Source organism: Lynx canadensis, chromosome C2 (genome assembly GCF_007474595.2).
Source record: "Lynx canadensis isolate LIC74 chromosome C2, mLynCan4.pri.v2, whole genome shotgun sequence".
Taxonomy (NCBI): domain Eukaryota; kingdom Metazoa; phylum Chordata; class Mammalia; order Carnivora; family Felidae; genus Lynx; species Lynx canadensis.
Window position 1 is genome coordinate 158487254 of NC_044311.2, and position 21268 is coordinate 158508521.

The 21268-nt window shown below is 48.7% G+C and overlaps 1 protein-coding gene across 1 annotated transcript in view; it reads left to right on the plus strand.

Annotated features, from left to right (window-relative positions):
- Positions 1–21268, plus strand: part of PCNT (pericentrin) — a 135212-nt gene that overhangs the window by 15055 nt on the left and 98889 nt on the right. The window contains 12 exon segments of the mRNA XM_032594600.1: positions 6291–6384; positions 11813–11890; positions 12195–12305; positions 13593–13848; positions 15966–16021; positions 17174–17202; positions 17204–17346; positions 18077–18213; positions 19365–19476; positions 21023–21087; positions 21090–21153; positions 21156–21267. Of these exon segments, the coding sequence (XP_032450491.1) occupies positions 6291–6384; positions 11813–11890; positions 12195–12305; positions 13593–13848; positions 15966–16021; positions 17174–17202; positions 17204–17346; positions 18077–18213; positions 19365–19476; positions 21023–21087; positions 21090–21153; positions 21156–21267 (1257 nt within the window).

The window sequence follows — 21268 nt, forward strand, 5'->3', positions numbered from 1 at the left end:
ATTTATTTTTGAGAGAGAGAGACAGAGCATGAGTGGGGGGAGAGCAAGAGAGAGAGGGAGACACAGAATCCGAAGCAGGCTCCAGGCTCCGAGCTGTCAGCACAGAGCCCGACACAGGGCTCAAACCCATGAACCAGGAGATCATGACCTGAGCCAAAGTCGGATGCTTAACCAACTGAGCCACCCAGGCGCCCCAGGTTTTTGAACTTTTAATGGAATACTCTAGTATGCATATCTTGAGTCTGGATCTTTTTTATCCGGTGTCTTGTTTATGAGGTTTATTCATGTTAAACACTATCGTTTATTCATCTTCGTTATTGTGTGGTATTTCATTATATGAATGTGCTTCCATCTGTTTGTCTATTCTACAGTTACTTGGCATTTACTACACCCATTCTTAGACAAGTCTCTTGGTGTACATGTGCAGATGTTTCTATTGAGGCTATAATTAGTTACTTAATTGTTGGGTCATTATACATGTATTGTTCAACATGCATATGTTGAACTGTGTTTAAAACAGTTGCTCAGTTTATATTTTCGGTAGTGACATGTGTAAGTTTTACTTGTTCCATAGCATCTGTGATTTGTTTTGACTGTCTTTTTTTTCCTCTCTATTTTAACAGTTTGGGTGGGTGTGGAGTGGAGTGTATTTTAGTGTTGTGCAAGATTGGTCAAACGTTCAAAGAAATTAGTGCAGTTCATTAACAGACTCCGAGAAAAGTCATATGAATCTCAGTTGATACAAAGAAAGCGTATATTTTTGTGACAGAGTGACCTGTACTTGTAGTCTTGAGGTTGTGCTGGCCTTATCCAAGGAGCCGAGAGGTCTCCTTTGCTCTGTGAATGAGTTTGTGTAAGATGGTGAAGACTTTGGGAACTGAGGTTTTGTTTGTGGGAAAGCTTTGAATTAGAGTCCATTTATTTGATAGTTATCAAACTATTCACTAATGCTTTTTCCCAGAATTTGTTCTTTCATCTAATCTTCCAATTTTTGGCATTAAGTTTTTCATAGGAATGTTTTCAGTGTCTGTGGCATCAGTATTGATGACCCTTTTCATTTTTGTTTATTTTTTTACTAAAAATTTTTTGTTGATGTTTATTTTTTTAGAGACAGAGAGAGAGAGAGAGAGAGACAGAGACAGAGCGTGAGCGGGGGAGGGCAGAGAGAGAGGGAGACATAGAATCTGAAGCAGGCTCCAGGCTCTGAACTGTCATGACAGCACAAAGCCCAACGTGGGCTCGAACTCACAAACCGCGAAATCATGACCTGAGCCGAAGTCAGATGCTTAACTGACTGAGCCACCCAGGCACCCCTTTCATTTTTTAAAGGTGAGTATTTGTGCCTTTGTTGGCCTTGCCACAAGTTAATGCTTACTATTTTTATAGAAAGTTAACTATAGTCTTTGTTCTTTTATGTAACATATTTATGTTTCTTTGATTTCTGCTCTTATTATGTGTAGTTTCTTATTTAAAAAAAATTTTTTTTTTTAACGTTTATTTATTTTTGAGACAGAGAGAGACAGAGCATGAACGGGGAGGGTCAAGAGAGAGGGCACAGAATCCAAAGCAGGCTCCAGGCTCTGAGCTGTCAGCACAGAGCCCAACGTGGGGCTCGAACTCACAGACCGTGAGATCATGACCTGAGCCGAAGTCTGCGGCTCAACCGACTGAGCCACCCAGGCGCCCCTGTAGTTTCTTATTTTAAAGTATGTTTGGTTTTGATTTTCTTGGTTTTCTAACTTCTTGAGAAAGATATGTAGACCATTGATTCCCAGGCTTTAAAATGTATATATAGTCAAGCCTATTCATTTTTCTGTGGTGTGACTTTACCTTCACTCACAACTTTTCAATTTTTTATTATTTTTCAGGACAAATTACTTTTTAATTACATTCTTAAAAATTTTCATGTGCATAGGTTAAAAAAAAAAGTGGCATGTTAGGGGCATCTGGCTAGCTCAGTCAGTAGGGCATGTGACTCTTGATCTCAAGAGTTATGAGTTTGAGCCCCATGTTGGGTATAGAGATTATTTAAAATCTTAAAAAAAAAAAAGTAGCATGTATAGGATGAAGCCATCATTATTTTCTTCCTATCTGCTGAGGAATTAATTAGATTTCTTTTCTTTTTTTTAAGATTTTATTTTTAAGTAATCTCTACACCCAGTGTGGGGCTTGAACTCACAACCCTGAGATCAACAGTCACATGTTCCTCCGACCTAGCAGAACACCTTATAGGCACAAGGCCTTCCTTGCAGCTGTGTCTGTGTCAGCAGAGTATGAGTCCTTGTAGAGCCTTTATGTCATAGTTGTTCTTTGAACATGATTAAGTGTTTTTGTTTTATTTTGCCCATTTGGAAATTTTTAGAAGTTTCACTTTTATGGGTTTTTAATGAGCTTATTGAATACCATACGGTGAGATGAAATGTGTGTGTGAGAAATAGTAATGCTTTTAAACTACAATAAGTTGCTTAGTTTTTTTTTTTTTTAAGTTTTATTTATTTAGAGAGAGAGCATGAGCAGGGAGGAGCAGAGAGAGAGAGAGAGAGAGAGAGAGAGAGAGAGAGAGAATCCCAAGCAGGCTCTGTGCTGTCAGCGTGGAGCCTGATACAGGGCTTGAACTCACAAACCTGAGATCATGACCTGAGCTGAATCAAGAGACGGACTCTTGATGGACTGAGCCACCCAGGTCCCCCCCCTCCCCCCCCACTTAATTTGGTTTAAAAGTGTAATTGATACATTTGTTACTTTAATGGTCTTTAGACATAGAAAAGAACTGAAAACCAGGTAAAGCAATCCTGGAGGTGGAAAATGCCCAGTTGTCACTTGGTGGTTTTTCTTGTGGTGTCCACTGCTGAGTTAGGGCCACCCTCCAGCATGGGGTGTGGGTGGTTTGTTGTGTAATGAAACCTGCCAAGCTGGGTGAAATCGTATTCTGCAGGTTAGTGTAGAAGCAGCTTAGTGCAGTATTCTGCAACTTAGTGTGGAAGCTGTTTTTTTTTTTTTTTTTTTTTTAATTTTTTTTTTTTCAACGTTTATTTATTTTTGGGACAGGAGAGAGAGAGGATGAACGGGGGAGGGGCAGAGAGAGAGGGAGACACAGAATCGGAAACAGGCTCCAGGCTCTGAGCCATCAGCCCAGAGCCCAATGGAAGCTGTTTTTTATGTTCAGTGTTTTAGTTTTAAGACCAAAAGACTAAAGAAATTGGAGATAGACAATTGAAAAAACAATATACCATGAAAATTCTGTAAGAAAATTAATTTGTAAAGTTCCTATATCATAATTTTGCTATACTCTTTCAGGTGAAGATTCTGCAGTCTTAGGGTAAAGAAAGTAAATTGCTGAACTGAGCAGAAAACACAGGCACGTATTAAATTCTAAGAGTATGTCAATAAAGCATGTTTGTAAGCAACTTAAAGATTTGAGTTTTTCAGGGGGTTAGAAGCAACGATAGAATTGCAAAAAGACTTTATGGTTGGTGTTCAGGATCTAGCCATCTTCCCTCACAGTTAAGTGACGTGCGCCGTGAAAAGACATTTTACTTTAATCAGTGCAACGGTCATCTCCGTTCTGGCAGTTAGCTGAGAAGTGGCAGAAAGCGGTATTTGACCTCAGCTATGCGTCAGGAACAAAGTTAAGTACAGGCCATTTCTTGTAAAAGAACCATCCAGAGATTGCTTGGAGGTCAAACATGTCAGAGGAAAATTACCTTTACAAAAACTTGTACTGAAGATTTTTTTTTAATGTTTATTTTTGAGAGCGAGAGACAGCGGGGGAGGGTCAGAGAGAGGGAGACCGAGAATCCCAAGCAGGCTCTGTGGCTGTGAGCGCAGAGCCCAACGAGGGGCTCGAGCCCACAACCGTGAGATCATGACCCGAGCCAAAACTGAGAGTCGGACGCTTAACCAGCTGAGCCTCCAGGTGCCCCATTTTAAGCAGGGCTGTAGAAAGGTTAGCAAGTATGGCTCTATAGCTCTTCCAACTCCTGTTTGGGCACTACCAGGAAAAATAGTCATCATCACTTATCGTCTGGGTCCCATGCTTTACTTTTTGTAAAGTAAGTCGTTTTATAAATAACTTACCGGAGTAAGAATAAAGCAGTAAGTTAAAATGATATTAAAAATTTTGATACCTCTTTTTAAATTTTTTAAAATGTTTTTTATTTTTTATTTGAGAGAGAGAACAGAGTGCGAGCAGGGAGGGACAGAGAGGGGGAGACACAGAATCCGAAGCGGCTCCAGGCTCTGAGCTGTCAGCGCAGAGCCCTATGTGGGGCTTGAACTCCTGAGCCTTGAGATCATGACCTGAGCCACAGTTGGACGCTCAACTGACTGAGCCACCCAGGTGCCCCATACCTCTTTATATCAAGTAAATTTTGTCACGTAGAAATAAAAATTAAAGATATTGATATGCTCTTAGCAAGTGGGATGATGGAGGTTCTTGATGCAAAATATTGTGAGTTGGAGCCTTCTTGGCTGGATGAGACTATCATGCTTCCTCTTTCTTAGAAATGTTGTTCTACACATTAGAGGTGCCTTGGTGGCTCTCATTGGGTTGGGTGTAGACTCTTGATTTCAACTCAGGTCATGATCTCACTGTTCATGAGTTCGAGCCCCGCACGAGCTCCGTACTGAGTGCAGAGCTTGCTTGGGATTCTTTCTCTCCCTCTCCCTCTGCCCCTCCCCCTCTGCCCTTCCCCGGCTCGTATTCATGCTCTCTCTCTGTCCCAAAAATAAATAATTTGGGGCGCCTGGGTGGCGCAGTCGGTTAAGCGTCCGACTTCAGCCAGGTCACGATCTCGCAGTCCGTGAGTTCGAGCCCCGCGTCGGGCTCTGGGCTGATGGCTCAGAGTCTGGAGCCTGTTTCCGATTCTGTGTCTCCCTCTCTCTCTGCCCCTCCCCGTTCATGCTCTGTCTCTCTCTGTCCCAAAATAAATAAACATTGAAAAAAAAAAAAAAAAAAAATAAATAAATAAATTTAAAAAAACGTTCTGTTCACTGATTCCTGATTTTGAAAACTTGACTGAATATTGTATGTGAAGACTTGTAATCTGAGACTTCATTTTTACTGTCAATTTTGCCATCATCCTTGGCCTCAAGTGCTGTTCTCTCTCAGCATTCATCTTTTAATTCATCTAATGATTATGAAAGTCTGTCCTGTTGGCTTTCTTCTCGTTGCCATTTTGGGAGGAAAACAAAAAGTTCTTGGCTATCATGTTGAAGACAGGTTGCAGCGAGTCTCTGCAGTGAGTAAAAATACTGCAAGATGGTGATTTCACCGCACTGTTTCCTCATCCTCCCGGCTCCCTTTCTCCTGTTTTCTCATTGTTTTGGTGGTTCTTGGCACAGTTGGAAAAACTGCTGAGTCTGATGAAATAATTCCTAGGATGATGACATGGTGCCATGATAGATGAAAACAAGACTGCTCAGGTCCGTCTTGTATCTTAGACACTACACGGGATCTAGTGGGCCCACGTAGTAATGGCAAAATAAAATGTTTTACTCTATTTCTTAAAGAAGTAAGTAACTTTTGTGTGTGTGTTTTGAAGACCCAAAAGAGAAAATTTATGAAATATCAGCCCCTTCAAATAGTTATAACTGCTTAAAGAAGAAATGACAGTCATGTTGGGTCCAGCAGACCCCCGTAATGTACCCAGAGTTAAGGTGATGCTGTGGTTAATGACAAAGGCATGAGAGAGACTTACAGGTATTTTGATTTCATATTTCAAACATAGATTTTCTTTGGACATCACCTAACTTTTTTGCAGACGGTCATTATCAATTCATTTTGCACAGCAGATTAAAAGCCCAGAATTACTGTGAATTTATGGGCCAAAAAAACATCAGGGATAATTCATTGGGAAACTTTAAACTCAGGTTTGAGATGATAAAATACTCTTTTTAAAAATATTGAGGAATTTATTACAAATTATTAAGGAAAAATTTATCTAGAAATGGAAAATCATGAGGATGAAATATTTGAACTTACATAAAAATAAGAGCATAGAAAATGTGCATGTGTCTGAAAGAGTAGAATTTATTGAGAAACTAAAAATTTAATAATTTAGACATCACTCGCACAGTGAAATAACTTGAAGCAAAATTCATTAGGAAGGACAGCAGCATCATTAGGGAAATGAGTCGCATAAAAAATGTTTAGGGATTGAGAATTGTTTCTGGAGGAAAGCATGCCGTGAACGAGTGGGGCTGGAGCTGGTGTGGGCACTGGCCAGAAGGCTGAGGTCGCAGCTCTGGACGTTGCTATAAATGCTCTTCTCTGGCCCTTCCCCTCTCAGCCGGAGACTCCGATGGAGAGAGGACGGGGCTTCCGCGCGGCCACAGCGGAACACAGACGGCGACCATCTGGAACAGCCTCAGGTCATCACAGAGGTATTCTTCAGGCTTCTCTGTTAAAGCGTGTTGCTCCTGAGGGGGTTTCACCCTGTTGTAGAAATCCAGACCAGAGAGAGGACTCGGGCTCTGAAGGGTCCTGTCTCGTGAAGTGTAGAAACTCGAAGCAAAGAAAGCGGGCTTCAGAGCTTCCCCTGCAGGCCCTGCTCCCTTGGCGCTGCCCCGGTGTGGAAGTCTCTCTGGGGACCCTTCTGACCGAGCCCACCTCTCCCTTCCTTGGGACCTCTGATCTTTTTTTGCCCCATGTTGAAGAGAGAAAGTTGCCTGTTGTGCGTTGAGGATAGCTGTCACGTGTGACCTCCCTCGCTCACCTGCCGCCTTGTTGTCGAGGTGTGTTTCCTGGGTCTGGCCCTCATCTCTCCCGTGGTCCCGTTTTCTGCCACAGGGCCTGACGTGAATTCCACATGTGTTGAATTAATTCCTTACGTTTGTTTTGTTTTGGTATTTGGGAGGAAATTTATTAGATACTGAACTGATTAGTTTTAAAGTGTTGTGTTAAAAGTCTGTATTATAAACAGTTTTTTTTAGACAGGCTCCACGCCCAATGTGGGGCTTGAACTCAGAACCCGGAGATCAAGAGTCACATGCTTTGCCAGCCGAGCTGGTGAGGCACCCCTAAAGCCTGTATTTTAGACGTTTGATTCTAGTGGGACTCAGTCCACATTACTTTAGGCAGTGAGCAAGTTTGGTTTTTAATCTGTGTTATTGCAGGAGAAATCTAGATCATAGGCAGGGCCTGGAAAAATGGTCTCTGGTGGGGTCCGTAAAACTCACCCTTAAATACCCATTTTCATACTTGTTTTAAACTGTGACATATAGCATGTGCGCAGAGAAGTAGAAAGTACATAAAGTGTACACGCAGCTTAACAAATGAATACACAGTAAATACTACATGTTCCTTCTGCAGTAAGAAATAGCACAGTGCTGGACCTGGAATCTTCCTCGTGCCCTGCTGCCCTCCTCCCCACACCCCAGAGTCAACACCGTCCTGATTTTCCGTGGCAGTTATGCTTTAGAACTTTGTGTCATTGGATCAGACGTGATTCTGGTCTTTTTTATCCTTTCCCTTCCGAAATCTTTGTGTCTTTGTGTTTTAGATGTATGTTGTGGGAAACAGCATGGCGTTGATTTTTAAAAATTATTCTGACAGTGTCTGTTTTTTTATTGGATAGTTTTTTTTAAATAAATGTTTATTCATTTTTTTATAAAATTTTTTTTTAATATTTATTTATTTTTGAGACAGAGAGAGACAGAACATGAATGGGGGAGGGCCAAGAGAGAGGGAGACACAGAATCCGAAGCAGGCTCCAGGCTCTGAGCTGTCAGCACAGAGCCCGACGCAGGGCTGGAACTCACAGAGCGGGAGATCATGACCTGAGCCGAAGTCAGTCGCTTAACCGACTGAGCCACCCAGGCGCCCCTGTTTATTCATTTTTGAGAGAGAGAGAAAGAACGAGCAGGGGGGGCAAGAGAGAGGGGAACAGAGGATCCCAAGCAGGCTCCGTGCTGACAGCAGCAAGTCCAACGTGGGGCTCCAGCTCTTGAACTGTGAGATCACGATCTGAGTCGAAGTTGGACACTCAACTGACTGAGCCACCCAGGAGCCCCTGTGTGTAGTTTAATTCATTTATATTTAATGTAAACTTCGATGTTTGAGCTTACATTTCATTGGATTATTTTTTATCAGGAGATTTCTTTTTTTAATTCTCCCTTTACTCATTTTGGAGTAATAATATACTCAGTTTCTATTCTTTCAACGGTGAGCTTATTACATACAACATTTATACTTCTTTATATCTAAATCTAATTAACACCTTCACTCTTTGATAGTACAAGGATGTTAGAATAGTTAAGCTTCATTTATAATTCCCTCAGTGTATTTTTGTCATTTTTTAATCGTAAATACACTTAACATAAAACCATCTTAACCATTAAAAAAATTTTTTAATGTTTATTTTTGAGAGAGAAAGAGAGAGCATAAGCAAGTGGGGAGGGGCAGAGAGAGAGTTTAGACAGAGAATCTGCAGCAGGCTCCAGGCTCTGAGCTGTCAGCACAGAGCCTGACACGAGGCTCGAACTCACGAACCATGAGATCATGACTTGAGCCGAAGTTGGACACTTAACCGACTGAGCCACCCAGGTGCCTCTCAAGCTGTTTTTTTAATTAAGCATAACTATCCTTTTTAATGAGCAGATCTAAATGTTGCCTAGTATTTAAAGGTATGATTAGTTATTCACTTTAAATTAAATGTGTGGCTTGGGGGCGCCTGGGTGGCTCAGTCGATTAAGCGCCCCACTTCGGCTCAGGTCATGATCTCGCGGTTTGTGAGTTCGAGCCCCATGTCAGGCTCTGTGCTGACAGCTCGGAGCCTGGAGCCTCCTTCAGATTCTGTGTCTCTTTCTCTCTCTGCCCCTTCCCCACTTGTGTTCTGTCTCTCTCTATCAAAAATAAATGTAAAAAAAAATTTTTTTAATGTGAGGCTTGGGATTATTTGGATCACTTTGAGTATTTTGGCCTGCACACCTGTGTGATGGGGCCACCGTGGGTGCTACTGCTTGAGACCTTTTCTCTTTCTAATATGTTGTTTTCCGTGTACTTGTCATCGTTTTTGGAGTAGCCTGTTGTGTTCTCATCTTTAGTGAGGTGTTTGTATGAGTTCCGTGAGAATATCTGTCTTGGCTTGTGGGAGTCCTTCCAGATGGGTGCTGGATTTGTATTTGATCAGTGTCCCAGAAGTAGCTCTTCACTAAGACTTGTTTTCAGGTCAGTTTCTTTGCTTGGGGATTTCTGCACCCCGTGGCATATGTAAATTTGTAAACAATATGAGGAATAGGCCTGGGTTTTAATTTCTCAGGAGAGCTGCCCCAGCTCATCCCCTCTGCCTTCCCATTTGGAGATAGAGAAGCTTCCTGACCTCCCTGTACCTGGCCTTCCTCCCCACGGGCAGTGAGGATGTCTGTCCTGCTGCACAGCCCTTCAGGAAACCTGGCAATGTCAGACATCACGTTACCAACCACCGGCCTGGCAGAGCCTCTGATTCTGGGACCACGTGCTGCTCTTAAGTGTCCCTGTCTCCCTAGATCATTTTAGATTCCACATCCCTTCTTTCTGGCACAGGGGGGAGGTGTTCCCTCAAAAGTCACTTTTTTCTAGTGTTTATTTTTGAGAGAGAGCGCGCAAGTGGGGGGGCAGGGGACAGAGAGAGAGACACATACGGAAGCAGGCTCCAGGCTCTGAGCTGTCAGCACAGAGCCCTGTATGGGGCTGGAACTCATGAACGTGAGATCATGACCTGAGCTGAAGTCGGGCACTTAACCGACTGAGCCACCCAGGCGCCCCTTCAGAAGTCACTTTTGATATGTTTTATCCAACAATCCTGATGTTTATAGCAAAAATGTTTTAAGATTGTGCCTTTTATGTTTAAATGTTTTTTTTTTTTTTAAGTTTATTTCTGAGAGAGAGAGAGAGAGCGGGGAGATCGGGTGGGGGGGGGGCAGAAAAAGAGGAGAGAGAATCCCAAGCAGGCTCCGCACTGTCAGCACAAGCCCAATGCAGGGCTTGAACCCATGAACCATGAGCTCGTGACCGGAGCCAAAATCAAGAGTGGGATGGATGCTTAACTGACTGAGCCACCCCAGCGCCCCATGCCTATTTTATGTTTAGAACTGGACACTCCTATGTTACTGTTTCCCATTGGGGAAAAATCCTTAATTTGAAAAAGGATCCATGGTGATATCTTAACTGGCTCTAGCGCTCCCCTTTGAGCACTGTGATTCCACGTTGCTGGCCTCGCAGATAGAGGCCGCTTGCATGTGCGTCTTCACCAACAGTACTGACCGCTTCCTGGCATCAGACGTGTGTTTCAGGAGCAGCGGGAGCCAAGGCTTACAGTCAAGGGTTTTTAAGTCAAGGCTTAAAATGGTCACAGAGGCTGGGAAGGGCCCAGAGGAGCTAGAGGAGGGAGGCATAGCTGTTCCAGGATTTGTTCTGGGGCATGAGGCAGGTGCCCAGTGGGACAGAGGGCGGCTCTGCACCCTGCAGGGATTTTATGGCAAGGGCAGCAGACTCATGGAGTCTTTCAAGGGAGTATGACGAGGTCAGATTTGTTTTCTGAATGTATTACCCAGTCTCCAAGCCAGTGACCGCACATTAGGCCACGTGACCACGGGGGCCAGTCAGCCATGCTCATGGGAATGGCGGAATGCCAGGACTGGCCTTGAGCTTGTGGGGTTGATGGGAGGGGAGGCAGGAATAGGACTGTGAGGGTTTGGGGGTGCTGTTGACTGAGGTAGCTAATGTTGGAGGAGCCCTAGTTGGGGCAGGAGAATTTCAGATTGGTTTGAGTCCGAGGTGCTTCGTAGACAAGCCTCAGAGAAGGTCTGGGCTGTCATGTAAGGGAAGCTGGGAGGCCTGTGGCTGTAGTGGCTGCCGGGTGGGTGTGCTCCAGCGCAGGCTCTAGGCGGGGGGGGGGGGGGGGGGGGGGGGGGCTGGCTAGGGGAGAGGAGACTGGACTGCTCATAGAGGGCCTGTAGCTTTTCTTTTCCCTTCGGAGTATTGATGCTGAAAATTTTCTAGAGTTGGGAATATTAAGACAGAAACACTTTCTTTCTTTTTAATTTTTTAATGTTTATTTTTAAGAGAGAGAGAGAGAGAGAGAGACAGGGTGCGAATGGGGAGGGGGCAGAAACAGAGGGAGACACAGAACTCGAAGCAGGCTCCAAGCTCTGAGCTGTCAGCACAGAGTCCCAACGCAGTGCTCAAACCCGTGAACCGTGAGATCATGACCCGAGCCAAGTCGTACGCTCAACCGATCGAGCCATCCAGGCACCCCTAGACAGAAATGTTTTCTATGGTTCTTGACATACGGTGTCAAGATATCTCTTACGAAAAAGTTATAGCAACTTATTCTGTCGGTGACAGTATTCGGTTATTTTTCCATGTCCTTGGTGACATTGAGGATCAACATTATCAACAACTTTTGCCAATTTAGTTGCTATAAAATGATGTTTCAGTTTACATCTTCAGGTTCAGCTTTATTGGCACCCACCTCTTCCAGGCTTTTTGTGTGCATTTTCCCTCCTGTAAGTATCACTTCCTCCTTTGACTGAGGAGGGGCAGATGGCCCAGGGAGGTCACATTGCTGTCCCATATACACCTGCAGCCTCTCTTTCTGTGGGTTTCCGCTTTACCCCAGGCCACTTAAACAGGCTGAATGTCCCTTCGTAGTTACTTTTATTCAGATATAATTCACATGTATAAAATTCACTAAAGTACGTATTTCAGTGGCTTTTAGTATAGTCACTTTGTTGTATAACTACAACTGTCTAATTCCAAAACATTTTCGTTACCCTAAAAGGAACCTGCCATACCCACTGGCAGTCATTCCCCTTTCCTCTCTCCTTCCAGGCCCTGGCACCCACCAGTCAGCATTCCGTCCCTGTGGATTTGCCTGTTCTGGACATTGCATATTCACAGAACCACACAGTACGTGTCTGGCATCTTGCACGAGTGTAGCTTGAGGTTATCAGTGTCATAGCACGTGCTGTAGGTCATATTTTATGGCTGACTGGAACCCCTTTGAATGGCTTTGCCACACCTCGTTTCTGTATTCACCTGTCAGGGGACACGTGGGTTGCTTCCTCCTTCTGGTGATTGTGACCAGTGAACACTCCTGGGCCAGTTTTTGTGCACACATGTTCTCTGTTCTCTCTGGGATGTCGTAATTGTTCCTAGTGACTGTTTTCTTGTGTGAGTTCTCTGGGTCACATCCTTCGCTTTCCTTCTTCAGGAACGTGAACAAGAATGTATACTAGAAATTGCAGAACGGATGAGAAGACCGGAGGATGAGGTTGGCACACAGCAACCGGTGGAGATGTGGCAGGTCCAGCTGCAGACCCAGGTGACCCGGGATGCTTGGGCCCCCATCCAGGTGCTCGGGCATGGCTGGTCCCTGCACACGCACCCTGTGTCTTACACTCGTGGGTTTTGGGATCTGGGAGGGTTGCAGGAAGGAGAGGTTTGTCACAAAGTGGACAGATGTGTGTGGCAGCCTCGTTTTGTGTGGGCCATCGGAAGGACAGGTGGACACGCAGGTGGCAGTGTGTCTGGCCAGGCGCTGCTCACCGCACAGCCGGATGTTTCCCCATCAGCCGTGCTCCCACTCATTAAACTCAGGCAGTGCCACCGCCATGAGCAAGGCCATCCTGAAGGCACATCTGACTCCCCTGGTGCCTGCCACCTACAGGGAGCACGGGGTGCTGTGGACATGCTCGTGGGGAGGGAGGGCCGTGTGCATCCCTGTCGCTCACTGTGGCCTTGCTGTCCTGCGGGACGTCCCTGCCGGTCTCTTGGAGATGTGTTCTCTTGCCATGATTTCTGTTGTTGCTCTCCTTTATTCATTTTCTTTCTATGTGCTTCTGGGTGTCCTTAAGTGCCTCGTTCTAAGTGTTTTTCTGTTGTTTGTGTTAATTGGGAATAACCTGGAACCCTGGCCTTCCTCCACTTTCCCCCAAGGCAGCGGAAGGAGAAACAGATTCTGCACATCTTAGCCAGGCACAGAAGTGTGCCCACCTTCCAGAGCAGCGAAGTACAGAGCTCACTCTGTCTCTGGTCTGGACCTGGGGTTCCTGTTGGTGTCGTTAACTTGGCCGCTTCTGGGCACTCTTTGGCCTCACGTTTTGCCCTCATTGTCAGTGACTGTCCAGAGCTTCCCACTGTCCATATTCTGGTTGTCATTCCCATGTTTCTGACGAGGGGCTTGCAGTCTCTGGAACGGCTGCTCACCTGTCTCCGGCCAGCAGGACAGGCCTGTGGGCTGGGGAGTCTGCCTGGAAGGAGCTTGGGGGCCACCCTTTGTGGCCTGGGAGCTCAAGGAGGACACCACCGCAGGGCTGTGGGTTAGGTGGAGGGAGAGGACACGTGGGCCGGAGGGGCTTCCGGATAGTATCGGGTGGGTGGTTTTAGGCGGTTGGGGAGCTGCTGGGCGGTGCCAGGGCTGCCTGAGGGCGGCCGGGACAACTGAGGTCCCGTGGGGGCCGAGCTGGTGTGCCGTCCCTTGAGTGTGAGCTCTCGGGGAGCAGGTGCAAGCAGCACGTGGCGGTGGGGTGCCGCTGCGGCGTCCTCGCGGGCGCGCGTGAGCCGTGTACCAGATTCCACCTGCAGCCCAGAAACCCCTCTCTCTCTGCAGCCGGTGCCCTCCCTGGAGCTGGAGGCGTTGCGCCTGAGTCTCAGCAACATGCACACGGCGCAGCTGGAGCTGACGCAGGCCAACCTCCAGAAGGAGAAGGAGACGGCGCTGACGGAGCTGCGGGCCATGCTCAACGGCCGGCACGCCCAGGAGCTGGCCCTGCTGCGGAGCAGACAGCAGCAGGAGCTGGGGCTTGTGCGGGAGCAGCACGCGAGGGAGCAGGAGGCGGCGGCGCTGCGGTACAGCCGCGAGACCGGTACGGGTGGGCAGGTGTGGGGGGCTTCACCGCCACGCGTCTGCTTCGGGTGGGGGGGATGTGGGTGACCCCGTAAGAGTGTCTCCCGGGAGTAGTGTTGACGTGCGGAGTACGGGGCGCGCTGGCCGCCGTCCACTCCTGGGTGGGGCCGCGTGCATCCTGCTCTGCGGGGACCCTGTTGTCCCCTCACCTTGCATCCGCTTCTCCCGTGGGCTGTGGCAGGTTTGGAAGCCACGCTGTTGGAGGTGACCTGCTCGTGTGCCGGAAGTGTCCGTGTCCACCTCTCATGGGACTGTGTCTGTGGCTGAGCTTTGTCGACTGACTCGGGGGCTTCTGGACGTGTCCCCCAGGCTGCGCACTCTGTGCCCAGCGGGGCCATGTCGCTCCTGGTGGACAGCTTAGGCACCTTTTCATTTGGTGATTCTCTGGCCTAGTCTGATCTCTTTGTTTACGTCTGAGGCATACTTGTACGTTTTAATGTTTCTTTGTACACTTTTTGTCAATCACTACTTTTTGTAAACATCAGTTTTGTTTTCATTTTTTAAAGATAAAAAACTTTTACTCACGTATATAGATATGCCACTTATATATAAATACCGCCTTATTTCCAATTGGTATATGATAAGAGGACGTTTTTTACAAATTTCAAGTTTTTTTAAAATTCGGTCAGTAGATGTAAATAACTGATAAGTTTTAGCAGGATACGTAGTTTTAATTGTTTAAATCTGACTATAACACGTTGGTGCTTTTAATAATGATTAAATAAATATAAGCATCAGTTTTTTAACAGCTTGATCGTGCTATAATTCACACACCATACAATTCTACCATTCAGGGTGTGCATCTCAGAGTCGCGCACACATCCCCACAATCTAAGGTTACAAATTGATCCCCCAGAAATAAACTCTTGCCCATGAGCAGTCACCCCGTTTCCCTGCTTATCTGCCTATTTGTTGAGTTTTTCATTTGAAAAACGAAAGCGGTGTGCGTGGCCCTGGATGTGTTGAAAGTCTTCCTCTTCTCTGCGCCCCAACCCCCACCTCCAAGAGGGAGCCCGTCTTCTCAGGTTCCAGGGTTACTGTCCTGTTTCCTCATGTGGGTTCAAGGAAACATAAATAAGTAGTTTGATGTCTTCCTGTTTTTGCTCATTTTTAATTTAAGTTTATTTATTTTGAGAGAACGGGCACACATGAGTGGGGTGGGTGCAGAGAGAGAGGGAGAGAGAATCCCAGGCAGGCTCCATGCCAGTGCAGAGCCTGACTCGGGGTTTTAACCCATGAACCATGGGATCATGAAACCAAGAGTCAGACGCTTAACTGCCAGCCCCCAGGCACCCAATTTCCTCATTTTTTAAAAGCACAAAACACGCTTTGGCTTAGGTCTCTTTCTGAGCCATTTACTCTGTGCTCACCTCTGGTAACAAGACCACAGAGGGCCCACACTTATCCTCTGCTCCGTGAGGCTCTGCCATGGGCCGGGCCCCCGTGACCTTCCCTCAGAGGCAGTGTCTGGCTCTTCGCTTGAGTTCTGGGCTTGCTCAGACCACCCTCACCTTGCTCGTGCACCGTTGACTGGCACCGGCTCCACCTTGGCTCGTTCCTGCGTCTCTTTCCAGGGCCCACACATCCAGGTGTGTGTGCACCTCCCAGTCTATGCCGTGCCATGCCCGCAGGTCCCGCCTTTTCCCTCCCCCGCACCCTCAGCACTGGTACCTTTTCTTGTGCTTCTTCCCTCTCGGCTTGGGACCTGCTGGGTCCCAGAAGGTCTTTACCTGTCTGTCTGCCAGTACCTTGCCTGGAGTCTGGCACGGGGGAGCCTGAATGACAGGCCTAGGTGTGTGGGGGCCCGGGGTGGGCAGACAGACCAGAGGGTGAGCCCCTGCGGCCCCAGAGCCAGCTTGTGTCGGGCTGGCGGTCTGGCTGGAAGGCTCTGTCCGGATGTAGGCATGAGTATCATTTGTTAATTAAACCATACATCGAGTTCTTACTCCCCCACAGACATGTACCCTGTTGTCCTGTTAGTGTCGGTGAGCCTTCCTGGGGAGCAGCCCTCTCACCTCCTGAGTGAGCAGACTGGGGGGATCTTCGATCTGATCTGCTTTTCTGTTTTTCTTGCAGCTGAGCTGAAGGAGAAGTTACAGTCAGAAATGGAGAAAAACGTGCGGATGATCGAGGTAGACGTCGTTAGAAATGTCACTCTGTGTCTGCAGAGTTTCCCTTTTGTCCTCTATCCCGGTGGCTTGCCCCCACCTCACCTCCGGGCTCCCCCCAGGAAAGCCCCTCACCTGATTCAGACAAAATCCAGTCAGAGCTTTAATTGAATGTGCTGGTTGAGAATGCATTGCTTTTTGAGTTAGAGCCAAAGCATTCTTCTACTTGTACAGTTTGAGTTTGTCGGCACAGCTTATTGGGAGTTTTGTGTGTACTTGTTCTGTAGTATGAAGCTCTTGCACCCCCAAGTCTGGTTCCCAAGCGGCCCCTATGGCCTGGCCTTCGCTCTGCTTTAGGACTGACAGATGTTCCCTGCAGGGAGGCACACTGTGACAACTGAGTCTAACGTGTGTGTGAAGCATGCAGGTTCTGGGTGCTCTGTTGGGGGGCAGGGTGCAGGCGGAAGGGGCGGAGGTGGGGTGCACGGAGTGCAGCGAGGCTGGGCAGCAGTGGGCCCTGAGTGCCGTGCTGACTATACCAGCTTGTCCTGCGGTTGTCCTCCCCGGGGGAAAGAGTTCTGTTTTAGGGTGTCACGGGAGTCTCTCACTGGAGCTTTTGATTCTGATGATGGGGCCTTTTTCAAGGCTACATGTGTAGAAGGGCCTTCGATGTCGGTGACGGCAGAGGAAGTGGCTGGTGAGGTTGGAGGATGTGAGGGACGTTGGTGACGGTAGGGGACATGTGTGACATGGGGCATGTGGGTGTTTATGTCCTGTCTGTTCTGCTCAGGCTGTTGGTGGAGGCTTGTCCCAGGTTGAAGGTTTGTGCCCCAGCTCCCCACCTGTCTAAGCTGGACAGTGAGGACTCATTTCTTGGGGCATTTGGGACAGAGCCAGCCCCCAGAAGAGGTCAGGTGATGTAGCACCCTGGGTCTTTCGTGGGGGACAGTGCGTGAATCGTCGAGTGTAACCTCCGCCCCTGCTTTGTTTCTAGGCAGGCGATCCTTGCTGTCTCTGTGCCTGTCCCTTTAAGGGGGGACCATCCAGGTTCCTGTGCTGATAGTTCTATCTGGGCGCGGCGACTGCCCACACCTGGTTTTCGAATGTAATTTGAATTTTTTGCCACAGATCATCAACTGTTGGCCCATAGTCATCTTCTTTCCTTATTTGGGTTAGACCCTGAAGCAAGACTGGGAATCCGAGAGGTTTATGCCTGGAAAACCTACGCAGAGAATTGTCTGCAAAGCATCGATTGGAGTTGGAGAATTTACAAGACCAGTTTAAGAAAGAATTGGCGGAACAGAAAGCTGAATTGGAGAAGATTTTTCAAGCCAAAAATCAGGCTGAAAGTGAGTTTCTACTTAAAACGAGCAAGTTTGAAGAGGGGACTGAATGCTCCCATGGAATGTAGAACAGAAGTCACGCGCTGTGACAGCCTTGAACAGGGCAGAGCGCCCTGCCTGCTGGCGCCAGAGTCACCCGCGGTGGTGGTGACAGGCGTGACAGGTGGGGCCAGCTGGGCTGCTTGGGCTCAGCCTTGGAGGCTCTCTTCATTGACCACAGACTTCTCCAGACTTCTCCCTAACCTCTCCTGAAACTTTATTTCGGAGATGTTTGTCCTTGTTCCATTGTTAAATTGCCCTGAGAAAACTAATACTGTGATTGTTTACCTTTTATCCCGGTCACCTGGTGCTGCTGCTGGAGAGGAGCTGGTGCCTGCCTGGGCTGCCACGCACCCCCCTGATGCTCCCTGACCCTCCCTCATCCTCCCTGACCCTCTCATCTCTGACCCTCCCTCATCCTCCTTGACCCTCCCTGACCCTCCCTCATCCTCCCTGGCCCTCCCTCATCCTCTCTGACCCTCCCTCATCCTCCTTGACCCTCCCTGACCCTCCCTCATCCTCCCTGGCCCTCCCTCATCCTCTCTGACCCTCCCTCATCCTCTCTGACCCTCCCTCATCCTCCCTGACCCTCCTGCACCCCTGCGGACAGTGGGGTCTGGAGGGACGGAGGGCTGGGGTGGCTGTGCTCCTGTGCTGTTGAGAACGCCACACCCTGAGTGCGGTGTCCTCTCCCCAGTTGCGCTGAGGACTCTGGAGGCTCAGCATGACACAGACATGAGGAAGCTGCGCGAAGACCTGCAGTCTGAGCGCTGCCGGCACTTAGAGGACCTGGAGCTGAGACTCCGTGACCAGGAGATGGAAAAGCAGCGGGAGGTGGGCAGGGGCGCCCTTGTTTCTACTACTTAGCAAGGGAGGGGGTTTTAGGAGATTTTGGGTGGGCTTGTTTCCGTTTCTGTCATTTGCTAAAACTTAAGTACTGAATGTAAAGAGATGCGCAGTACTTAGCAGATACAAAAGTAATGGTAACGGTTTGTGAGGCTGATTTGACGGTTTTGCCCAGTGTCACGCACGTAGAATCCATGTTCTGTACCAGGGGCTCTGGGGCCCCCACTCCAGGCACTAGGGGTCTCAGGCCACATTCTCCGACCATAACTCTAGATAGACAAGGAAGTCCTTAGAAGACTTAACGAGGAACTTCTCTGCTGCTTCTGTATTCAGAGCTCTTTCCCTGTGGAACACCACATACCCACGGTGGGAGGCGTGGCCAGATCCTCCTCAGGTACCCGAGGGCTTCTGTCCAAGAAGTCAGGAGGTGGAGTCTGTTTCTGCCTGTGCCTGTGTTTCAGATGAGAAAGGAAGTTGTGAGAATGGCTTTCACACCTGCCCCAGCAGCCTTTCCCCATCACCTCCCTGCTGGTTATTCTCCTTTGCTGAAGGGTGCCTTCTGTCCTGTCCCCACATGAGAAACAGCTGGCGGGGCCTCAGGGCCACCGCAGGCCGGCGCTTCCATGTCCCATGTCCCTCAGCCCTGCAGTCGTGCTCCCCACTTGGTCCCCACTTCGGCCTGACCACGAACCCCTTACGGAGATGGTAGTTGCTGCTCTCAGCTCTGTGGATGCAGGGTGGGCTGGCTCCGTTCACCCCTGCAGAGACCCTTTCTGGGAAGGTTGACTGAAAAATGCAGAGAAATTCCCAACGTACCGCAGGAGGGCTGAGGGAGGGCCCCTGGGGCGGACAGCAGGGGGACCCTGGGAGGCCGGCAGTGCTGGCTGGTGCTGACTGGCGGTCTCCCTGACAAGTTAGAGGATGCGTGTTGGGACGACAGAGAAAGTTCCCGTCCTAGCAAGACTATAGTCAGGTACAGTCGTGTTATAAAATGAGCTGTAGTTTTTCTCTGGTGCCACTGTCGCCGGTTTTCGCTTGGCTGTAGCTTTAGGAGTTCACTTTGTTGCCCCCGGTGCTGGGCACAGACCTCCTGGGGATTGGCATTGGACGGTGCCTCACACTGTCGCTTCCTTTTCCAGGTAGAGAGCCTCCGAGCATCCTACGAAGAGCTGAAGGCTCAGTCACAAGAGGAAATTCGGCGCCTGTGGTCCCAGCTGGAGTCCGTGAGGCCCGACAGACAGGACCTGACTGGTGAGGACTTTCATGTTGGAAGCTGAGATCCTCAGACACTACAGCTATGTGTTTTTAGTTGTTCAAGCTCCAAACTGGGACCTAATAATAGCGAGCGCAAAAGGAACAATCTTGTAAACTTCCTTGAAGATTGATCTGTGTGGTTTTAAGGTGAAAACTTGAGGGGCTTGGTTTCATCCTTAAACAAGTTGATTGAGTAGCGGCTACGGAACCGTGCGTCTTTCCTCACGTTAACGTGAGGCACCTCTCAGGTGTAAGATACATAAAGCTTATGGTGGGGCTGGCATTTGCCTGTTATCCGTGTTTGGGTGCCGAAGAAATGGCGTTGTCGGCGGGCCCTTGGGGGTACAGGTGTGCCTTGCCGCGCACCGCCTCAACCCTGGGAGCTCGCTTGGGGCAACTGCTGTCAGACTTCTGTGGCCCTGAGGGTGACGCCCCGGTCTGAGGGCCTAGCAGACCCACTGTGAGACCTGCTGTAAGAGGAGTCCCTGCTGGCTGGCGTTACCTTCGGCAGGGGGAGGTCTGGACACACGGGCGTTTCTGCTGGTCTCTAGACAAAGCCTTTTCAGTCCGGTGGTCACCCTTGCAGGGTTGTAAGGAAGGCCCAGAAACGTGTGCGGTGGATGAGGCCTTGCTGGCACCCCGCAGCCCCCTGCCCTCTGCTGTCCGCCAGCACCTTGTCTTTCCCACCATCCTGTTTGTCGATGGTGGCGGCAGGTGGGGCTCACGGCTCTCCTGCAGGTGGACTGCGGGTGTGAGTTCCTGCACGGTTCAGCTCTCACGTGATCTGTGGGGGAGCCTCGCCCTGGCCTCCAAGGGTCCTTATGGGGATGTTTGCTTTGAAACTTCTAGATAGTGATCGGTTTACGTCCACGTTACTTCAAGGCTAATTAATCATTACTTGGTAACCAGCCACCTGACAGTATTCTCTTGCTGAAAATAGTGGTGGTGGTAAGTTCTCTTGAGGTCAGTGTGTGTCACTGTACTGTTGCTTTTAATAGATTCTGGCAGACTTAGTGGCTTAAAGCCACACACGTTTATTAGCCGGCAGATGTTCTGTAGATTGGAAGTCTGAGATGGTGTGGCTGGGTTTTCTGCCCAGGATCACCTGTAGCCGGAATCAAGGTGTTGGCTGGGCCTTGATCTGGCTCACTGAGGCTGGCAGAATTGAGTCCCTGTGGTTGTAGGGCTGAGGTCTTGTTTCCTTGCTGGCTGTTGGCTGGAGCTCTCAGCTCCTCGAGGCTGCCCACAGTGCGGCCCCTTCACACTCAGAGACCCCAGCCGCACACGGAGTGCCTCTCTCGCACTTCCAGTCTCTCTGAGGCCTTCAGCACCAGCCTTAGAAAGCACTTTGCTTTGGGGGGGGTGGGGGAATGGGATCCTTCCTGCATGAGGCAACCCTCCCAAGGCGTAAGCCATGGAGGGTTCCGCTTCACCTTCATGGTGCCAGGACCAGGGCCCTTTCTGGAGTTGAGGTCTGCAGTGTCTCCTGACGTTTCCTTCGTGTTTGATCCGAAGGTGATCTCATCATTCCTTCCCATTAAAGAGTTACCCGACCAGCTCCTGGCCCACGTGCCTCACGTGGAAGGACTGGGGGCACCTAAAGCAAGACTTCCAGCAGCAGCAGCAGCTAGAGGAAAACTGAGCACGAGTCTGAGCTGGAGCAGTTGAGGATTTATTTGAGCAGAAATTAAAGGATGCTGAGAAGAGTTACCAAGAAGACCTGATTCTGTTACAGCAGCGGCTGCAGGAGGCGAATGAAGAGTCTTTTATGGAATCTGTGGACATTAGG